Source organism: Musa acuminata, chromosome BXJ2-10, assembly GCF_036884655.1.
Source record: "Musa acuminata AAA Group cultivar baxijiao chromosome BXJ2-10, Cavendish_Baxijiao_AAA, whole genome shotgun sequence".
Lineage (NCBI taxonomy): Eukaryota > Viridiplantae > Streptophyta > Magnoliopsida > Zingiberales > Musaceae > Musa > Musa acuminata.
Genome location: NC_088347.1, coordinates 16,415,822 through 16,430,820, shown reverse-complemented (window position 1 = coordinate 16,430,820; position 14,999 = coordinate 16,415,822). Strand labels below are relative to the sequence as shown.

The 14,999-nt window shown below is 38.9% G+C and overlaps 1 protein-coding gene across 1 annotated transcript; it reads left to right on the top strand.

Moving 5' to 3' along the window:
• Positions 1–375: 375 nt before the first annotated feature.
• On the top strand, positions 376–3,496 carry LOC135624204 (fatty acid desaturase DES3-like). Its single transcript, XM_065127612.1, has 8 exons — positions 376–785; positions 893–982; positions 1,091–1,157; positions 1,915–2,007; positions 2,100–2,285; positions 2,376–2,456; positions 3,008–3,145; positions 3,239–3,496. The coding sequence occupies exons 1-8, from the start codon at positions 496–498 to the stop codon at positions 3,428–3,430; spliced, it is 1,137 nt and encodes a 378-aa protein (XP_064983684.1). The 5' UTR covers positions 376–495; the 3' UTR covers positions 3,431–3,496.
• Positions 3,497–14,999: the final 11,503 nt, after the last annotated feature.

Sequence of the window (14,999 nt, the reverse complement as noted above, 5' to 3'; positions counted from 1 at the left end):
GGATGTTGATTGGCTCGATCATGTTACGACTGCGTTACCTTCATCCCAGCCCGGTTCGGTCCGATTCCAACCGGGGGCGAGATATATCAGGGCGATCGAGAGAGACAGCGTCCAGCCCATCTCCCGTTACCGTCCTCCCGCGTTGCGCGCCGCTCGGTTCGGAGCTGGGTCCCGCCGAGTCAAGCGGTAAGGCTGGACCCTGTCTCGGCGGGGACGGGAGGAGTCCCCACACGTTACTGGTCACGTAGCCGCCACGTGAATCGGATCGATGGAGGAGCGAGGCACGGATGGAGTGTCAGAGCGCGCGCTTCGGATCGCAGGGGCGGACGGGGCGGTGGCGAGTGGCCCATAAATGCACCTGCCGGCACACCACCCTTCATCCTCCCGCAGCCCTGACCAAGAACGAGCCGGCCAACGAGGCTCTTGTGCTCCTTTCCTCGCCCTTGTATCTCCCTCCTCTGTATCTGGCCCTGGTCTTGGGCCGCCCGCAATAAGATGGTGGCCATGACGAAAAGAGACGACGGGGAGGTCGTGAACGGCGAGGATGGGAAGTTCGAGGCCGGACGGCCGCCGCCATTCAGGATCGGTGATATCCGGGTGGCCATACCCAGCCATTGCTGGGTGAAGAACCCCTGGCGTTCCATGAGCTACGTCCTTCGTGACGCCGTCGTCATCGCCGCGCTCGCGGCTGCCGCCGGCTATTTTGACAGTTGGATCATCTGGCCAATCTACTGGCTAGCCCAGGGCACCATGTTCTGGGCTGTCTTCGTTCTGGGACATGACTGGTATTTGCACATCTGTCTATGTGTATCGACACTTGGTCGTCGCAGGGTAAACCAGATTTGATAAGAGTTCAGAATGGATGAACTAACGTTGGCTTTTTCTCTGGCAGTGGCCATGGAAGCTTCTCCAACAGCGTGTGGCTGAACAATGTGGTTGGGCACTTTCTTCACTCCAGCATTCTGGTGCCTTACCATGGATGGTAACTCTTGCTTCTATAAAGTTTCCAGTTCTTTAAGTCGGGTGTGGGAGTTTGGATATATTATAATCTCTTTTTTTCCTTTTTGAAATTTGCTGGCTTCCAAAACAGGAGGATTAGCCACAGGACTCATCACCAGAACCATGGGAATGTGGACAAGGATGAATCGTGGCACCCGGTCAGTCCTGATTATTCTGTTGCCTTGTGCTTTGAACAGTGTGAATGTATAACTTCATGGCACTATCTTCTTTTTAGTTCTTGTACAGCTTGGATGAACTTTGCTCATTCATAATATCATACACATCTAGATGCTATTTTGGTTATTTAGATGTATACTTTCAGACTCGAGTTCTTTGTGGTTGGTGCAGAAGCTGGATGATCTTCACCATGGCTTGGATCTCAAGATTCACGAGTGGTGTTGAACACTGATTTGTCCAATTAAATTTACAAGAAATTAGGGTTAAACGTAGTGCCGGCCTTTCTTCTGGAAGCATGCCCCCATTTTTATTGGGCACAAAAAAGAGCATCTGGAAACTGAAAGAAAAAGAAATCCGCCCCATTGTGTGGCCAACTAATAATAGTTGGCTTGACACGATATTTCAGTCACAAATTGAAACTCTCTTAGCATATATGAAATGTTGAACCTAATGAGAGATCTGACGGAGACTTCTACAGACTCTTTATCTTGCTCTTGATTCCATTGCCTGAGTTTAACGTTTGAGTTTTGGCAGTTGAATTTACTTCGATTTACAATGTTTGGGAGAACACTTTTAGTCGTTTTCTCTTTTGAGAATTCCCATCGCATCTTAGATGAACAACCTTTTACTTCTTTCAAGAAACATTAATTACAAAAACTAGTTGGTGTAACCATCTGAGCTTTTAAGCTTGGTTGATTTTGTCCCCAAGAATAAACTTCAATTGTTTCTTTGTTGCAGTTACCTGAGAAGACATACAGGGGAATGAAACCGAACGGCCGAAAAATGCGGTTTTCGTTACCTTACCCCTTGTTTGCATTCCCGGCCTATCTGGTGAGTCTGTGACATTCACCAAGAGCAAAGAAACTCCTCGTATCTTTTCCAGCAAAATCTAACTTGGTTTCTTCTCGGCTATGATCCGAAAGTTGTGGAGAAGCCCTGGAAAAGAAGGTTCTCATTTCCTGCCGAGTAGCAGCTTGTTTCATCCAAATGAGCAAGGCGACATCATCGTATCAACCTTGTGCTGGTCAGCCATGGTCACATTGCTTCTTGGTCTATCCTGGGTGTATGGCCCTATTCCAGTGCTCAAACTCTATGGTTTGCCCTCCTTGGTAAGTGCGTTCACAAAAGATCGTCTGTGGTTGGTAAAAATATGCTTCTATGCACAGCATATCTGACATTCCTGCAATTCCCTGGATCAGGTTTTTGTAATGTGGCTAGATTTGGTTACTTACTTGCATCACCATGGCTACCATGAGAAGCTCCCCTGGTACCGTGGCAAGGTATGACGATCACCCATCCTCGTCTTATAACAAGATTCTAAATCCATATATTACATATAGTTAACATCAGCCATTGCATTACTACTGTTTTGTCCAGTAGGATCACAAAATGTTTGTCAACATCCCACATCTAGCTACTCTATAGGCTATATTTTCCTTCGAGAAATAAGTCTACGGGTTATATGGATACAATCTACAGCATCTAAAATTATGAAGTGGAATCTTCCACTGAAGTACTGAGCAACATTCATTAAAGCAGCTACAGACAGAAAAGACCTTAATTAAGGTTCAACTTGGCCAAAGTAGTCTAGTAGCTATAAAATTCAACATCAAAGCTGAACACTAATCTAGAATAAAAATGTATGACATGTTTCAAATTTGTTCATGTATAATCTCTAAAAAAAAGTACTCGTGTTTTACATTTAGGTGATACCAACAATTAGAAACTAATTGGCAGGGTTTTGAATCCTTTACTACTGTAATCATGTAGTTGGTCATCCGGTAATCATCCTGTTTGTCGCTAAACCACATTACCTTCTTCCATCTTGTAGGAATGGAGCTATCTGCGAGGAGGACTGACGACAATTGATAGGGACTATGGCTGGATAAACAACATCCACCATGATATTGGAACTCATGTCATTCACCATCTCTTTCCCCAGATACCACACTACAATCTGGTAGAAGCAGTAAGTTTACATTCCCCTATGACTTCTTATTCTTTTCCACTTCCCTCGCATCACCAGCACTGCACTGACTTGGCATCTGTCATTTGCTTTCAGACAAAGGCTGCGAAACCTGTGCTCGGGAAATATTACCGAGAACCGGAGAAATCTGGGCCGCTTCCACTGCACCTGTTTGGCGTTCTTCTTAGGAGCCTAAGAGTCGACCACTTTGTGAGCGACGAGGGAGAAGTTGTCTACTACCAGACCGACCCTCAGCAGTACGGCGACTGGCAGCAGAAGTTCAAGTGAAGAATGCCGCTCTGCTAACAGTGACACGATCATTATAGGGGGCACTGTTTGTGTTCGGATGCTTTACACGACACTCTGTAGTCGGTTCGGGCGATTCAGAGATTCTGCGACAACGGTTGTATTGTTAACCTGCCTACTAGGGGATTCAGCTGCTCAAGAATACTGTATTGACTGTTTGATTCTTGTTGATTATGAGCCAGATAAATTTTGTCTCATCTTCCCCTCTACTCTCTTGTTGATTATGAGCAAGATAAATTGTCTCACTTCCCCTCCGCTCTATGGTTTTAGCCATTTTGTCGTCTTCAAATGATTTGACTTTCTTGTCTTATTTGTGAGTTGAGGTTGATAGAGTGCACGATTGGATTAGTTGAATGTAATAGCTATTTATACGTGTTAGAAGAAAGGATTTTCTTTAATTGATTAGTGAGATTTTCTCGTGCAGTTGAAAAAATCTTATCTGCTATCATGTCCCTACAAGATTGAACTTCTGTCAAGAATGTCGATCTTGGACTGATGCAATGAAAATAGTTTGTAGGCGAGAGGCTTCGTAAGTAAGTTTGCTAGTTGATCAGTCGTATGTAAGTGAAAAACACGTAGTTGATGTCTGACAACTTGATCTTATATAAAGTGAAATTCAATAACAATGTGTTTCATGCGTGAGTGAAATATTAGATTGGCGCATAAGTAGGTAGCTCCTATTAGGACCGTATCGACACTAAGAGGGGGGGGAGGAGGGGAGGGGTGTAGAATTAGTGCTTTCATAAAATCATATAGATTTGAAAACTTCGTTCGACGAAAACGATAATGAAAGTGTGCTTGACTTAGAGTAAATGAACTATTGGGTTCCTCGTAAATAAGTGAATAACATATCTGCAAGAAATGAGATTTTTTTTAGGTACCCATTTTACCTTGGGTTCCTCATAAATAGATCTACCTAACTTCTCATTTTCTATTGAGTCATTTAAAGTTCCTTTAGGGATCCAAATTAACTTATGTGGACTATACCTCTTAAATGGACATTTATGAGTATAATGTCTAAATTTATAATAAAAGTTACATTTGTTTCAAGGTGAAACATGCAAAGTTGGGCCCTTAATAAAGATGGTTGGCTTTTGGTGAGTGTTACTCATAAAGCCGATTCCATCTTTTTTATGAACATAATCCCTTTTTGCAATGATCATGTTTAAGGATTTGCTTCATATTTTAAAATTTTCTAAGGTTTCCTGTAGTAGCAAATTCTCCTTTTTAAGTATCTCCAATTTTTCACATGAATTCACTAACAAGAGAGGCATGCTCCTTTTTTTAATAATTTATATTTTTTTACTAACTAATTTATATTTATCAAATAAATCATGAAAAGTTTTTAATAATTTATCAAAGTATAAATGAGTTTCGATTGAGTTACTTACCTCATCGCTAAGCGTCATTAAAGCGAAGTCAGCAACTTCTTTATTGGTTGGCTCCCCATCTTCGGATGTGCTTGAATCATCCTAAGTAGCTTTTAGTGCTTTCTTCGTTTTCAGTTGCTTCTTTTTCACTTGGGGACATTCACTTTTGAAGTGTCCCGGCTTCTTGCATTCGTAGCAAATTATTTGGTCATTTTAAAATTTATTTTTATTTTTAATATCATGTTTAGTTTTGTTCCTTTTTATAAATTTTTAAAATTTTCTTGTTAGAAGTGCCAAGTCATCATCATCAATTTAGTTTTCTCTCAAGTGGTCTTCTTAAGTTCTAAATATCAAATCCTTCCTGTTTTTTGGAAGGTTGTTCTCAAGTTCTTCATATGCATTGCACATTATTTTGTAGGTCATCAAAGACCCGATAAGTTCTTCGAGTGGAAAGTGTTGAATCTCGGATTTTGATGATAAAATCAATTGATGGGTTAATTGATCTAATCCATATTATTGAGCTAAGTGTGCAGGATTAACTACGATAACCAGAAAACACAAAGCAAGTATACCGGAGTCAAGTTCGATGGATGTTTAAGAGTCTGAAGAATCGTCGGAGATGTTGCCGGAACCAATCGAGAAGAAATCGAGAACCTGTCGGAATTTTCGGAAGTTCGCCGAAGAGATCGTCGGAGGTTCACGGAGATCACTGAGAAGGCTCGGCTACTCGTTAAAGTCATCACAAGTTCGGGAGCTTGCTGGGAGTCCGTCGGAAGAAGTTCGTCGGAAAGCTCGCCGAAACAAGACTCGACGTTCGCGGTTGAAAGCTTGCTTAGGATATGTTTTTGTTATGTAGTTCACTTGTAATTAGGATTAGGATTAAGAGATAATCCTATATCCTGGTTAGGGGCCAACTAGGCCCAAAGTCAGATTTGGTTTGGGCTAAAATTAAGCCAAACCAGTGAAATCGGAGAGCCAGGCGGTGGCACCGCCTGTGCTGGGCGGTAGCACCGCCCAGCACCCGAGAGTTGGGCGGTGACACATCCTGGGCTGGGCGGTTGCACCGCCCAGCACCCGAGCGTTGGGCGGTGGCACCGCCAACATCGGGAACATAAGAGAATTCAAATTTTTGGAGCCCAAATTTGAATCCTCTTGAGGCCTATAAATACCCCTCAAGTCTCAACTGAGAATACAACTTTTTGAGCAGTAAGTGATTGAGAGAAAAGTCTTAGAAGAGTCTTTGCCTTTCTTGTTTTCAATTTGCTAGAGAGTTCTCCTCCTTTTTTCTTGCTGAAAATTTGTAAGAGGTTGAACTACTTGTAAAAGGTTGTAAGAGGGGTATTTGCCCTTCCATTTCAAGAGATTTGCTAGTGGAAGGTGGGAGCCTCATCAAAGAGGGGCCTCGCAAGTGGATGTAGGTAATTTGACCGAACCACTCTAAAATCGGCGTGATCTCTGGTTTGCATTTCATTATTGCTATTTACATTACTGCAAACCTTCTTACATGCTTTAGTTCCTTATTACCTTTGCTGCACAACTTTAAGAATATGCTTTCAAGTTAATCTTTTCAAGTTCCGTTCTTATCGTACGAAAGATTTGTCGAAACTAACGTTTTAATCCGCTGCACTAATTCACCCCCCCCCCCCCCCTCCCCCTCTTAGTGCCGCTCCGATCCTAACAATTGGTATCAGAGCGAGGCTCACTCTTATATTTGGTTTAATACCCAAGAGAGATGGCTTACTCCGGCATGCATGAGGGTCATTCTATCACACGTTCACCCTTGTTTAATGGGTCGGATTATACTTATTGGAAGACTCGGATGAGAATCTTCCTCATTTCTATGGATTTCGAGCTTTGGACTATTGTTGAAAACGGATTTCAAAAATCTCCTCTTCCGATGAGCGAATGGAATGAATCAGAGAAGAAGGTTTTTGCTTTAAATGCAAAGGCTATGAATGTCTTGTTTTATGCACTAGACAAAAATGAATTTAATCGTGTTTCAATTTGTGATTCGACTTTTGATATTTGGAGAACTCTTGAGGTCACTCATGAAAGCACTAGCCGAGTGAAAGAGTCCAAAATCAACATCCTTATGCACTCTTACGAACTTTTTCGAATGAAACCAAGTGAGTCCATCGGAGACATGTACACCCGGTTTACGGATGTCATCAATGGACTCAAAGCTCTTGGTAAAGATTTTACTAACTTTGAACTAGTAACTAAAATCTTAAGATCCCTCCCTAAAAGTTGGGATCCAAAAGTTATGGCCATTCAAGAGGCCAAAGACCTTAAAAAGCATTCCCTCTTGAAGAACTCATTGGGTCTCTAATGACCTACGAAATGACATGTCAAGCTCATGACAAGCTCGAGAACCCCCTTCCAAAGAACAGGAAGGATATGACACTTAAATCACAAGAAGACCACTTGAAAGGAACATCAAGTGATGAGGACAATGACAATGACATTGCACTTTTGACTCAAAAATTTAAAAAATATTTAAGAAAGAATAAATTTAAAAATAATATAAAAAATAAATTTGAACAAAAGAAGGACCAAGTGATTTGCTATGAATGTAAAAAACCGGGACACTACAAGAATGATTGTCCTCAAGCCAAAAAGAGAACATCAAAGAAGAAGACGCTCAAGGCAACGTGGGATGATTCAAGCGCGTCCGAAGAAGAGGAGTCCAACACCGAGCAAGTTGCTTATTACGCGCTAATGGCTTTAGGAGAAGAGGTATGTGATTTATTTAATGAAGATTTATCTTTTGAAGAACTCTCTATCACTTTTCATGAATTATTTGATGAATGTAGAACTGTTAGCAAGAAGTTAAGTATCTTAAAGAAAGAGCATGCTTTGCTACAAGATAAGTTTGATAGTCTTCAAACTCCTCCATGCTCTAAGTGTGAGCATTTAGAAGCAATAAAAAATGAAAATTTGCTTCTTAAAGAAACCTTAAACAAGTTTAAGGTTGGTAGCAAAGGATTAGATATGATTCTTGCACACAAGGGTCACGTCGCAAATAGAAATGGAATTGGATTTGTAAAAGGATTACATCAAAATCCTACCACTTTCATAAAAGGACCTACATTACATGTTTCTTCTTATATGAAATGCAACTTCTGTTGCAAATCCGGACATATTGCCTACAAATGTCCATTTAGGAAAATTAGTTCACAAAAATTAATATGGGTTCCTAAAGGAAGTATAAAGGATTCAATAATTAATAACAAAGTTAGTGGATCAATTTTTGAGGCACCCAAAATCAAATGGGTACCTAAAAGTTATCCTTTTTTGTAGACAAACCCACAAGCTAGGAGCAAGAGATGGTATCTCGATAGTGGATGCTCAAGACATATGACTGGAGATCCATCTCATTTCTCTATGCTCACTAGCAAAGAAGAAGGGTACATCACCTTCGGAGACAACAACAAAGGCAAAATCATTGGCAAGGGAACTATTGGTAACAAATTTAGTTTTTCCATTGATGATGTTTTACTAGTTGATGGATTGAAACATAATCTCTTGAGTATTAGTCAACTATGCGATAAAGGTTATATCGTTAGATTCGAATCAAATATGTGTATTATCGAAAAACCAAACAATAACTTGATTATGATTGCATTAAAACAAAATAATGTCTACACCATCAACCTTGATGAACTAAGTAATGAAATGTGCTTCTCCGCTCTAAATGATGATGCTTGGCTTTGGCATAGGAGATTAGGCCATGCAAGCATGAAACTAATATCTAAGATCTCATATAGAGAATTAGTACGAGGGATTCCAAATATGAAGTTTACTAAGGATAAAGTATGTGATGCATGTCAACTAGGTAAACAAATAAAAACTAGTTTCAAACCAAAAAATCAAATTAGCACCACTAGACCACTACAATTGATCCATTTGAACTTATTCGGACCAATTGACACAACAAGTCTAGGAGGAAGCAAATATGCGTTTGTAATTGTGGATGACTATACTAGGTACACTTGGACCTATTTCTTAGTCCATAAAAGTGATTGCTTCAAGTGCTTCTCTAAATTTTGTAAACTCACTCAAAACGAAAAAGGTTTCGTGATTTCATCAATTCGGAGTGATCACGGTGGCGAATTTCAAAACCGTGACTTTCAAAATTTTTGTGAAGTTAATGGATACAATCACAACTTCTCCACTCTGAGGAATCCCCAACAAAATGGAGTAGTTGAAAGAAAAAATAGTAACCTACAAGAAATGGTAAGAACTATGTTAAATGAACATAGTTTACCTAAGTATTTTTGGGCCGAAGCCGTAAATACGGCTTGCTACATCATGAATAGAGTCCTAATAAGACCATCCTTATCAAAAACTCCCTATGAATTGTGGAATAATAAAAAACCAAATATTTCCTATTTTAAAGTTTTCGGTTGTAAATGCTTTATTTTGAATGAAAGGGAGGGATGTCTTAGGAAAATTTGATGCTAAATCCGATGAAGGCATCTTTCTTGGTTACTCTTCCGTTTCTAAGGCTTTTCGGGTTTTTAACAAAAGAACGTTAGTAATATAAGAGTCTATTCATGTAGTTTTTAATGAAAATTTTAATTTAAAGAAAAATGATTTTGATGATGATCTTGGTTTTGATAATTTGAATTTAAATGAACCTCCTCCTCAAAATAGCAACTTGGATGCACCTTCTTCCGAAATTTCCTTACCCAAGGAATGGAAGTATATAGATGCTCATCCAAAGAAGCTAATTATAGGAGATACATCAAAAGGGGTTCAAACTCGTTCCTCTTTCAAGAATTTTTGTGCTAATGCCGTATTCCTTTCTCAAATTGAACCTAAATGCATTGACGAGGCCATAAAAGATGATTTTTGGGTTATTGCAATGCAAGAGGAATTGAATCAATTTGAGAGGAATAAGGTATGGAAGCTTGTTCCTAGACTTAGTGACCATTTAGTCATTGGTACTAAATGGGTCTTTAGAAACAAGCAAGACGAAAATGGTATCGTGGTTAGAAACAAGGCTAGATTAGTGGCCAAAGGTTTCAACCAAGAAGAAGATATCGATTACGAAGAAACCTTCGCTCCCGTGGCTCGATTAGAAGCCATAAGGATGCTCATTGCCTATGCTAGTAGTAATAATTTTAAACTATTTCAAATGGATGTCAAAAGTGCTTTCTTGAATGTTTTTATTTCCGAAGAAGTATATGTCGAACAACCTCCCGGATTTGAAAATTCTCTTCTTCCTAACCATGTATTCAAATTGACTAAGGCCCTCTATGACTTGAAACAAGCTCCTAGAGCTTGGTATGAAAGGCTTAGTTCATTTCTTATTTTAAATAATTTTACTAAAGGCAAGGTTGATACTACATTGTTTATTAAATATTTTGAAAATAATTTTCTTATTGTGCAAATTTATGTTGATGATATTATTTTTGGCTCTTCGGATGAATCACTATGTGAATCATTTGCCAAATGTATGAGTCATGAATTTGAAATGAGTTTAATGGGTGAATTAACTTTCTTTTTGGGATTACAAATCAAACAACTTAGTGATGGTATATTTCTTAACCAATCTAAATATACATTAGAATTGTTAAAATGATTTAACATGGATAATTCAAAAGCAATAAACACCCCTATGAGTACTGCGACTAAGTTAGATATGGATGAAAATAGTGAAAATTTTGATCAAAAAACATATAGGGGAATGATAGGTAGTCTACTCTACCTCACCACGACTAGACCGAATATTATGTTTAGTGTAGGACTTTACGCTAGGTTTCAATCAAATCCTAAATTATCTCATCTTAAAAGTGTTAAAAGAATATTTAGGTATCTTAAAGGAACTCTAAATCTAGGACTATGTTATCCAAAATCTGAAAAATTTGATTTAATAGCTTATGCAGATGCCGATTTTGGCGGATGCAGGATAGATAGAAAAAGTACATCTGGAACATGCCAACTTTTAGGACATGCACTTATTTCTTGGACTTCCAAGAAACAAAATTCAGTTGCACTATCTACGGTGGAAGCCGAATACATTGCTGCAAGTGCATGCTGTGCACAAGTTGTTTGGATGAAAAATACATTAGAAGACTATGGAATTCACTTTAAAAACATTCCCATAAAATGTGATAATACTAGTGCCATATGTCTTACTAAAAATCCAATTCAGCACTCTAGAACTAAGCACATCGACGTTAGGCATCATTTCATACGCGATCATGTCCTTAACAATGATGTTGTTCTAGAATTCATTGACACAAAGCATCAATTAGCAGATATATTTACAAAAGCTTTGAACGAAGACCAATTTGAATTCATTAGAAGGGAATTAGGTATGTTAAATTGTCCCAAAGAATAAACGTGTTTAAATGGATTTTCCGTAAAGTTTTTCATTCTCTCTCCGTTCCTTGGTGAATCTGATCCTTCTCTTTCGATTCTAAATGACTTGTTAAATTATCTTATCCTATCTTGAGTCAAACACCGCTCCCATCTGATCAAGATTAATAATTTTATGATATTTTATGAATCTCGAAATTGATTTTGATGGCTTGATTATGAGTTTCAAGTTGACAATTTGAATTTAAATGAGTTTGTATTCGAATTATGATCTTGACTTATTAGAGTTACTACTTGAATTTTTAATCACAATCTCTTCCCTGTACACCTACAATTTTTTATTATAGAAAGAAGAGATTTGATAAAATGGATGAATGTTGAATTTTCCTTTATGATGAACTCGGCATAAATATTTTAGCATACTTAATTTTGGATGATAAAATTTTTGTATGATCAATGTTATAATCACAAATTATGTGCTTCAAGTCTCATTCCCTTTTTGTTGATGACAAAGGGGGAGAAAAGTGATGACTTGTACCATTTTGATAGCATGACTTATATGAATTGCAAAAGCTTGTATGAATTTCTTATATGCCTTGCAAAATGCCTTGTAAAATCCTTGAGAATATCACAAGATTGATTGATCATATTGAAAGCATGCCTTACATCTATATCATGAAATTCATGTTGAAAATCTTTATCTCCTATCGTAGTAAAAATCGTCCCATATCATTTGACTTGTGATTTTCATCGAAGTTTCGCATTTACTATTGCTTAATGAGAATAACGATAAGTTCTACTGTTAGAACTTATTGGTTTATGCTTGAATTCAATGGATGAAATTCAAGTATTTTCATCTTCTCATAATATGGCATATAGATAGGGGGAGTTATGTTTAACTCCGTCATCAATTGATTGTCATCATAAAAAAGGGGGAGATTGTTGAATCTCGGATTTTTATGATAAAATCAATTAATGGGTTAATTGATCTAATCCATATTATTGAGCTAAGTGTGCAGGATTAACTACGATAACTAGAAAACACAAAGCAAGTATACCGGAGTCAAGTTCGATGGACGTTTAAGAGTCCGAAGAATCGTCGGAGATGTTGCCGGAACCAATCGAGAAGAAATCGGGAACCTATCGGAATTTTCGGAAGTTCGCCGAAGAGATCGTCGGAGGTTCACGGAGATCACCGAGAAGGCTCGGCTACTCGTTAAAGTCATCACAAGTTTGGGAGCTTGCTGGGAATAAGACTCGACGTTCGCGGTTGAAAGCTTGCTTACGATATGTTTTTGTTATGTAGTTCACTTGTAATTAGGATTAGGATTAAAAGATAATCCTATATCCTGGTTAGGGGCCAACTGGGCCCAAAGTTAGATTTGGTTTGGGCTAAAATTAAGCCAAACCAGTGAAATCGGAGAGCCAAGCGGTGGCACCGCTTGGCTGGGCGGTGGCACTGCCCAGCACCCGAGAGTTGGGCGGTGACACCTCCTGGGCTGGGCGGTTGCACCGCCCAACACCTGAGCGCTGGGCGGTGGCACCGCCAGCATCGGGAACATAAGAGAATTCAAATTTTTGGAGCCCAAATTTGAATCCTCTTGAGGCCTATAAATACCCCTCAAGTCTCAGTTGAGAATACAACTTTTTGAGCAGCAAGTGATTGAGAGAAAAGTCTTAGAAGAGTCTTTGCCTTTCTTGTTTTCAATTTGCTAGAGAGTTCTCCTCCTTCTTTCTTGCTGAAAATTTGTAAGAGGTTGAACTGCTTGTAAAAGGTTGTAAGAGGGGTATTTGCCCTTCCATTTCAAGAGATTTGCTAGTGGAAGGTGGGAGCCTCATCGAAGAAGGGCCTCGCAAGTGGATGTAGGTCATTTGACCGAACCACTCTAAAATCGGCGTGATCTCTGGTTTGCATTTCATTATTGCTATTTACATTACTGCAAACCTTCTTACATGCTTTAGTTCCTTATTACCTTTGCTGCGCAACTTTAAGAATACGCTTTCAAGTTAAGCTTTTCAAGTTCTGTTCTTATCGTACGAAAGATTTGTCGAAACCAACGTTTTAATCCGCTGCACTAATTCCCCCCCCCCCCCCCCTCTTAGTGCCGCTCCGATCCTAACAGAAAGTTGTTTAAGTCCTTGACTTCTTGAATTACGATTACTTTAGGATTCTAACTCTTTGGAAGGGATCTTAATATCTTGTTAACAAGTTCAAAATTAGTAAAACTTTTATCAAGTGCTTTTAGACCATTGATGACATCTATAAACCAAGTGTACACATCTCAAATGGTCTCGCTTGGTTTCATACAAACAATTCATAACTATGAACTAAAAGATTGATTTTTGACTCTTAACTCTACTCTTGCCTTCATATGTGATTTCAAATCTATGCTAAATGTTATAAGTCGTTTTGCAAATAGAAACTCAATTGAATTCATTTTTATCCAAAGCACAAAATAAAGTATTCAAAGCTTTAGCGTTCAAAGAGAAAGTCTTCTTCTCCAAATCATTCCAATCGTTCATTAGAAGAGAAGACTTTTAAAATATATTTTCAATAATATTCCATAACTTGAAATCCATAGAAATAAAAAAAATCCTCATTCTAGTTTTCCAATAAGTATAATTCGTTCTATTAAACATGGGAGGACATGTGAATGATCCTCATGATTGCCGACAAAAACCATCTCTCTTGGGTTTTAAACCAAATCGAGAGTAGCCTTGCTCTGATACTAATTATTAGGATCAATACAACACTAAGAGGGGGGGGGGGGATGAATTAGTGTAGCGATAAAAATTATATTGATTTGAAAAATTTTGTTCGATAAACTCGTTTCGACAAAGTAGGTATCGAAAAGTAATAAAAGTAATAACTTTGAGTAAATGTAAAGTGTAGAGTGTAGTTAAGTAATGAAAGAAGGCAGTAAGAAAGAACACACTGGATTTATAGTGGTTCGATCATTGTGACCTACATCCACTTCCGATTCCTCCTCCATCGAGGTCACCCGCATCCACTAATGGTCTTCCTTCAATAGGCAAAGACCAAATACCTTCTCACAAAGCTTTTTCCTTTTCATGGGTTTAGAAGACAACCCTTACAAGCCTCGCACATCTTCTCTAATGATTACAAAGTTGAGAAAAGAGGAGGAGGACTATTAGCACTTTTACAACACTTTTACACCCTAATACTAAAAGATTTTTTCATACTTTTCTGCACTTTTTGTTATCCTTTCATACAGAAAGTAGTGAGGTATTTATAGGCCCCAAAGGTTTTAGAATTAGAGCCAAAAAGTGTCTTATCTCGAATTTTCGGGGTACTAGCGGTTCCATCGCCAGTATTGAGCGGTAGCACCGCCAATATTAGGTGATACTACCACTTGACACTTTGATACTATACGGTGCTACCGCCTAACAAAGTCTCGGAGATTGAGCTTTGCCAGTACCACTACCTAAGAGGGTGGTACCATCGCTTGACAGGGCGATACTACCGCCTGACAGCATTAACTACCGGCAGTACCACCGCCTAGACCACTTGGGAGGCTAAACCCCAAATGATTCCATTGCCCACCCTAGGTGGTGTTAGGATCGAGTTGGCACTAAGAGGGGGGGTGGGGGTGAATTAGTGTAGTAAATTAAAACGCCAGTTTAAAATTCTTTGTATATTAAAACTAATCTCGGAAGATAACTTGAAAGCATGTTTGTTTGTAAGGGTAGTGAAAGCCAAGTAAGGAGGAAGTTAAGCTATTGTAAAGTAAGTAAATAGCAATAATAGAAATGCAAACTAGAATTTATAGTGGTTCAATCAGTGTGACCTATATCCACTTCCGATTCTTCCTTCGTCGAGGTCACCGGCGTCC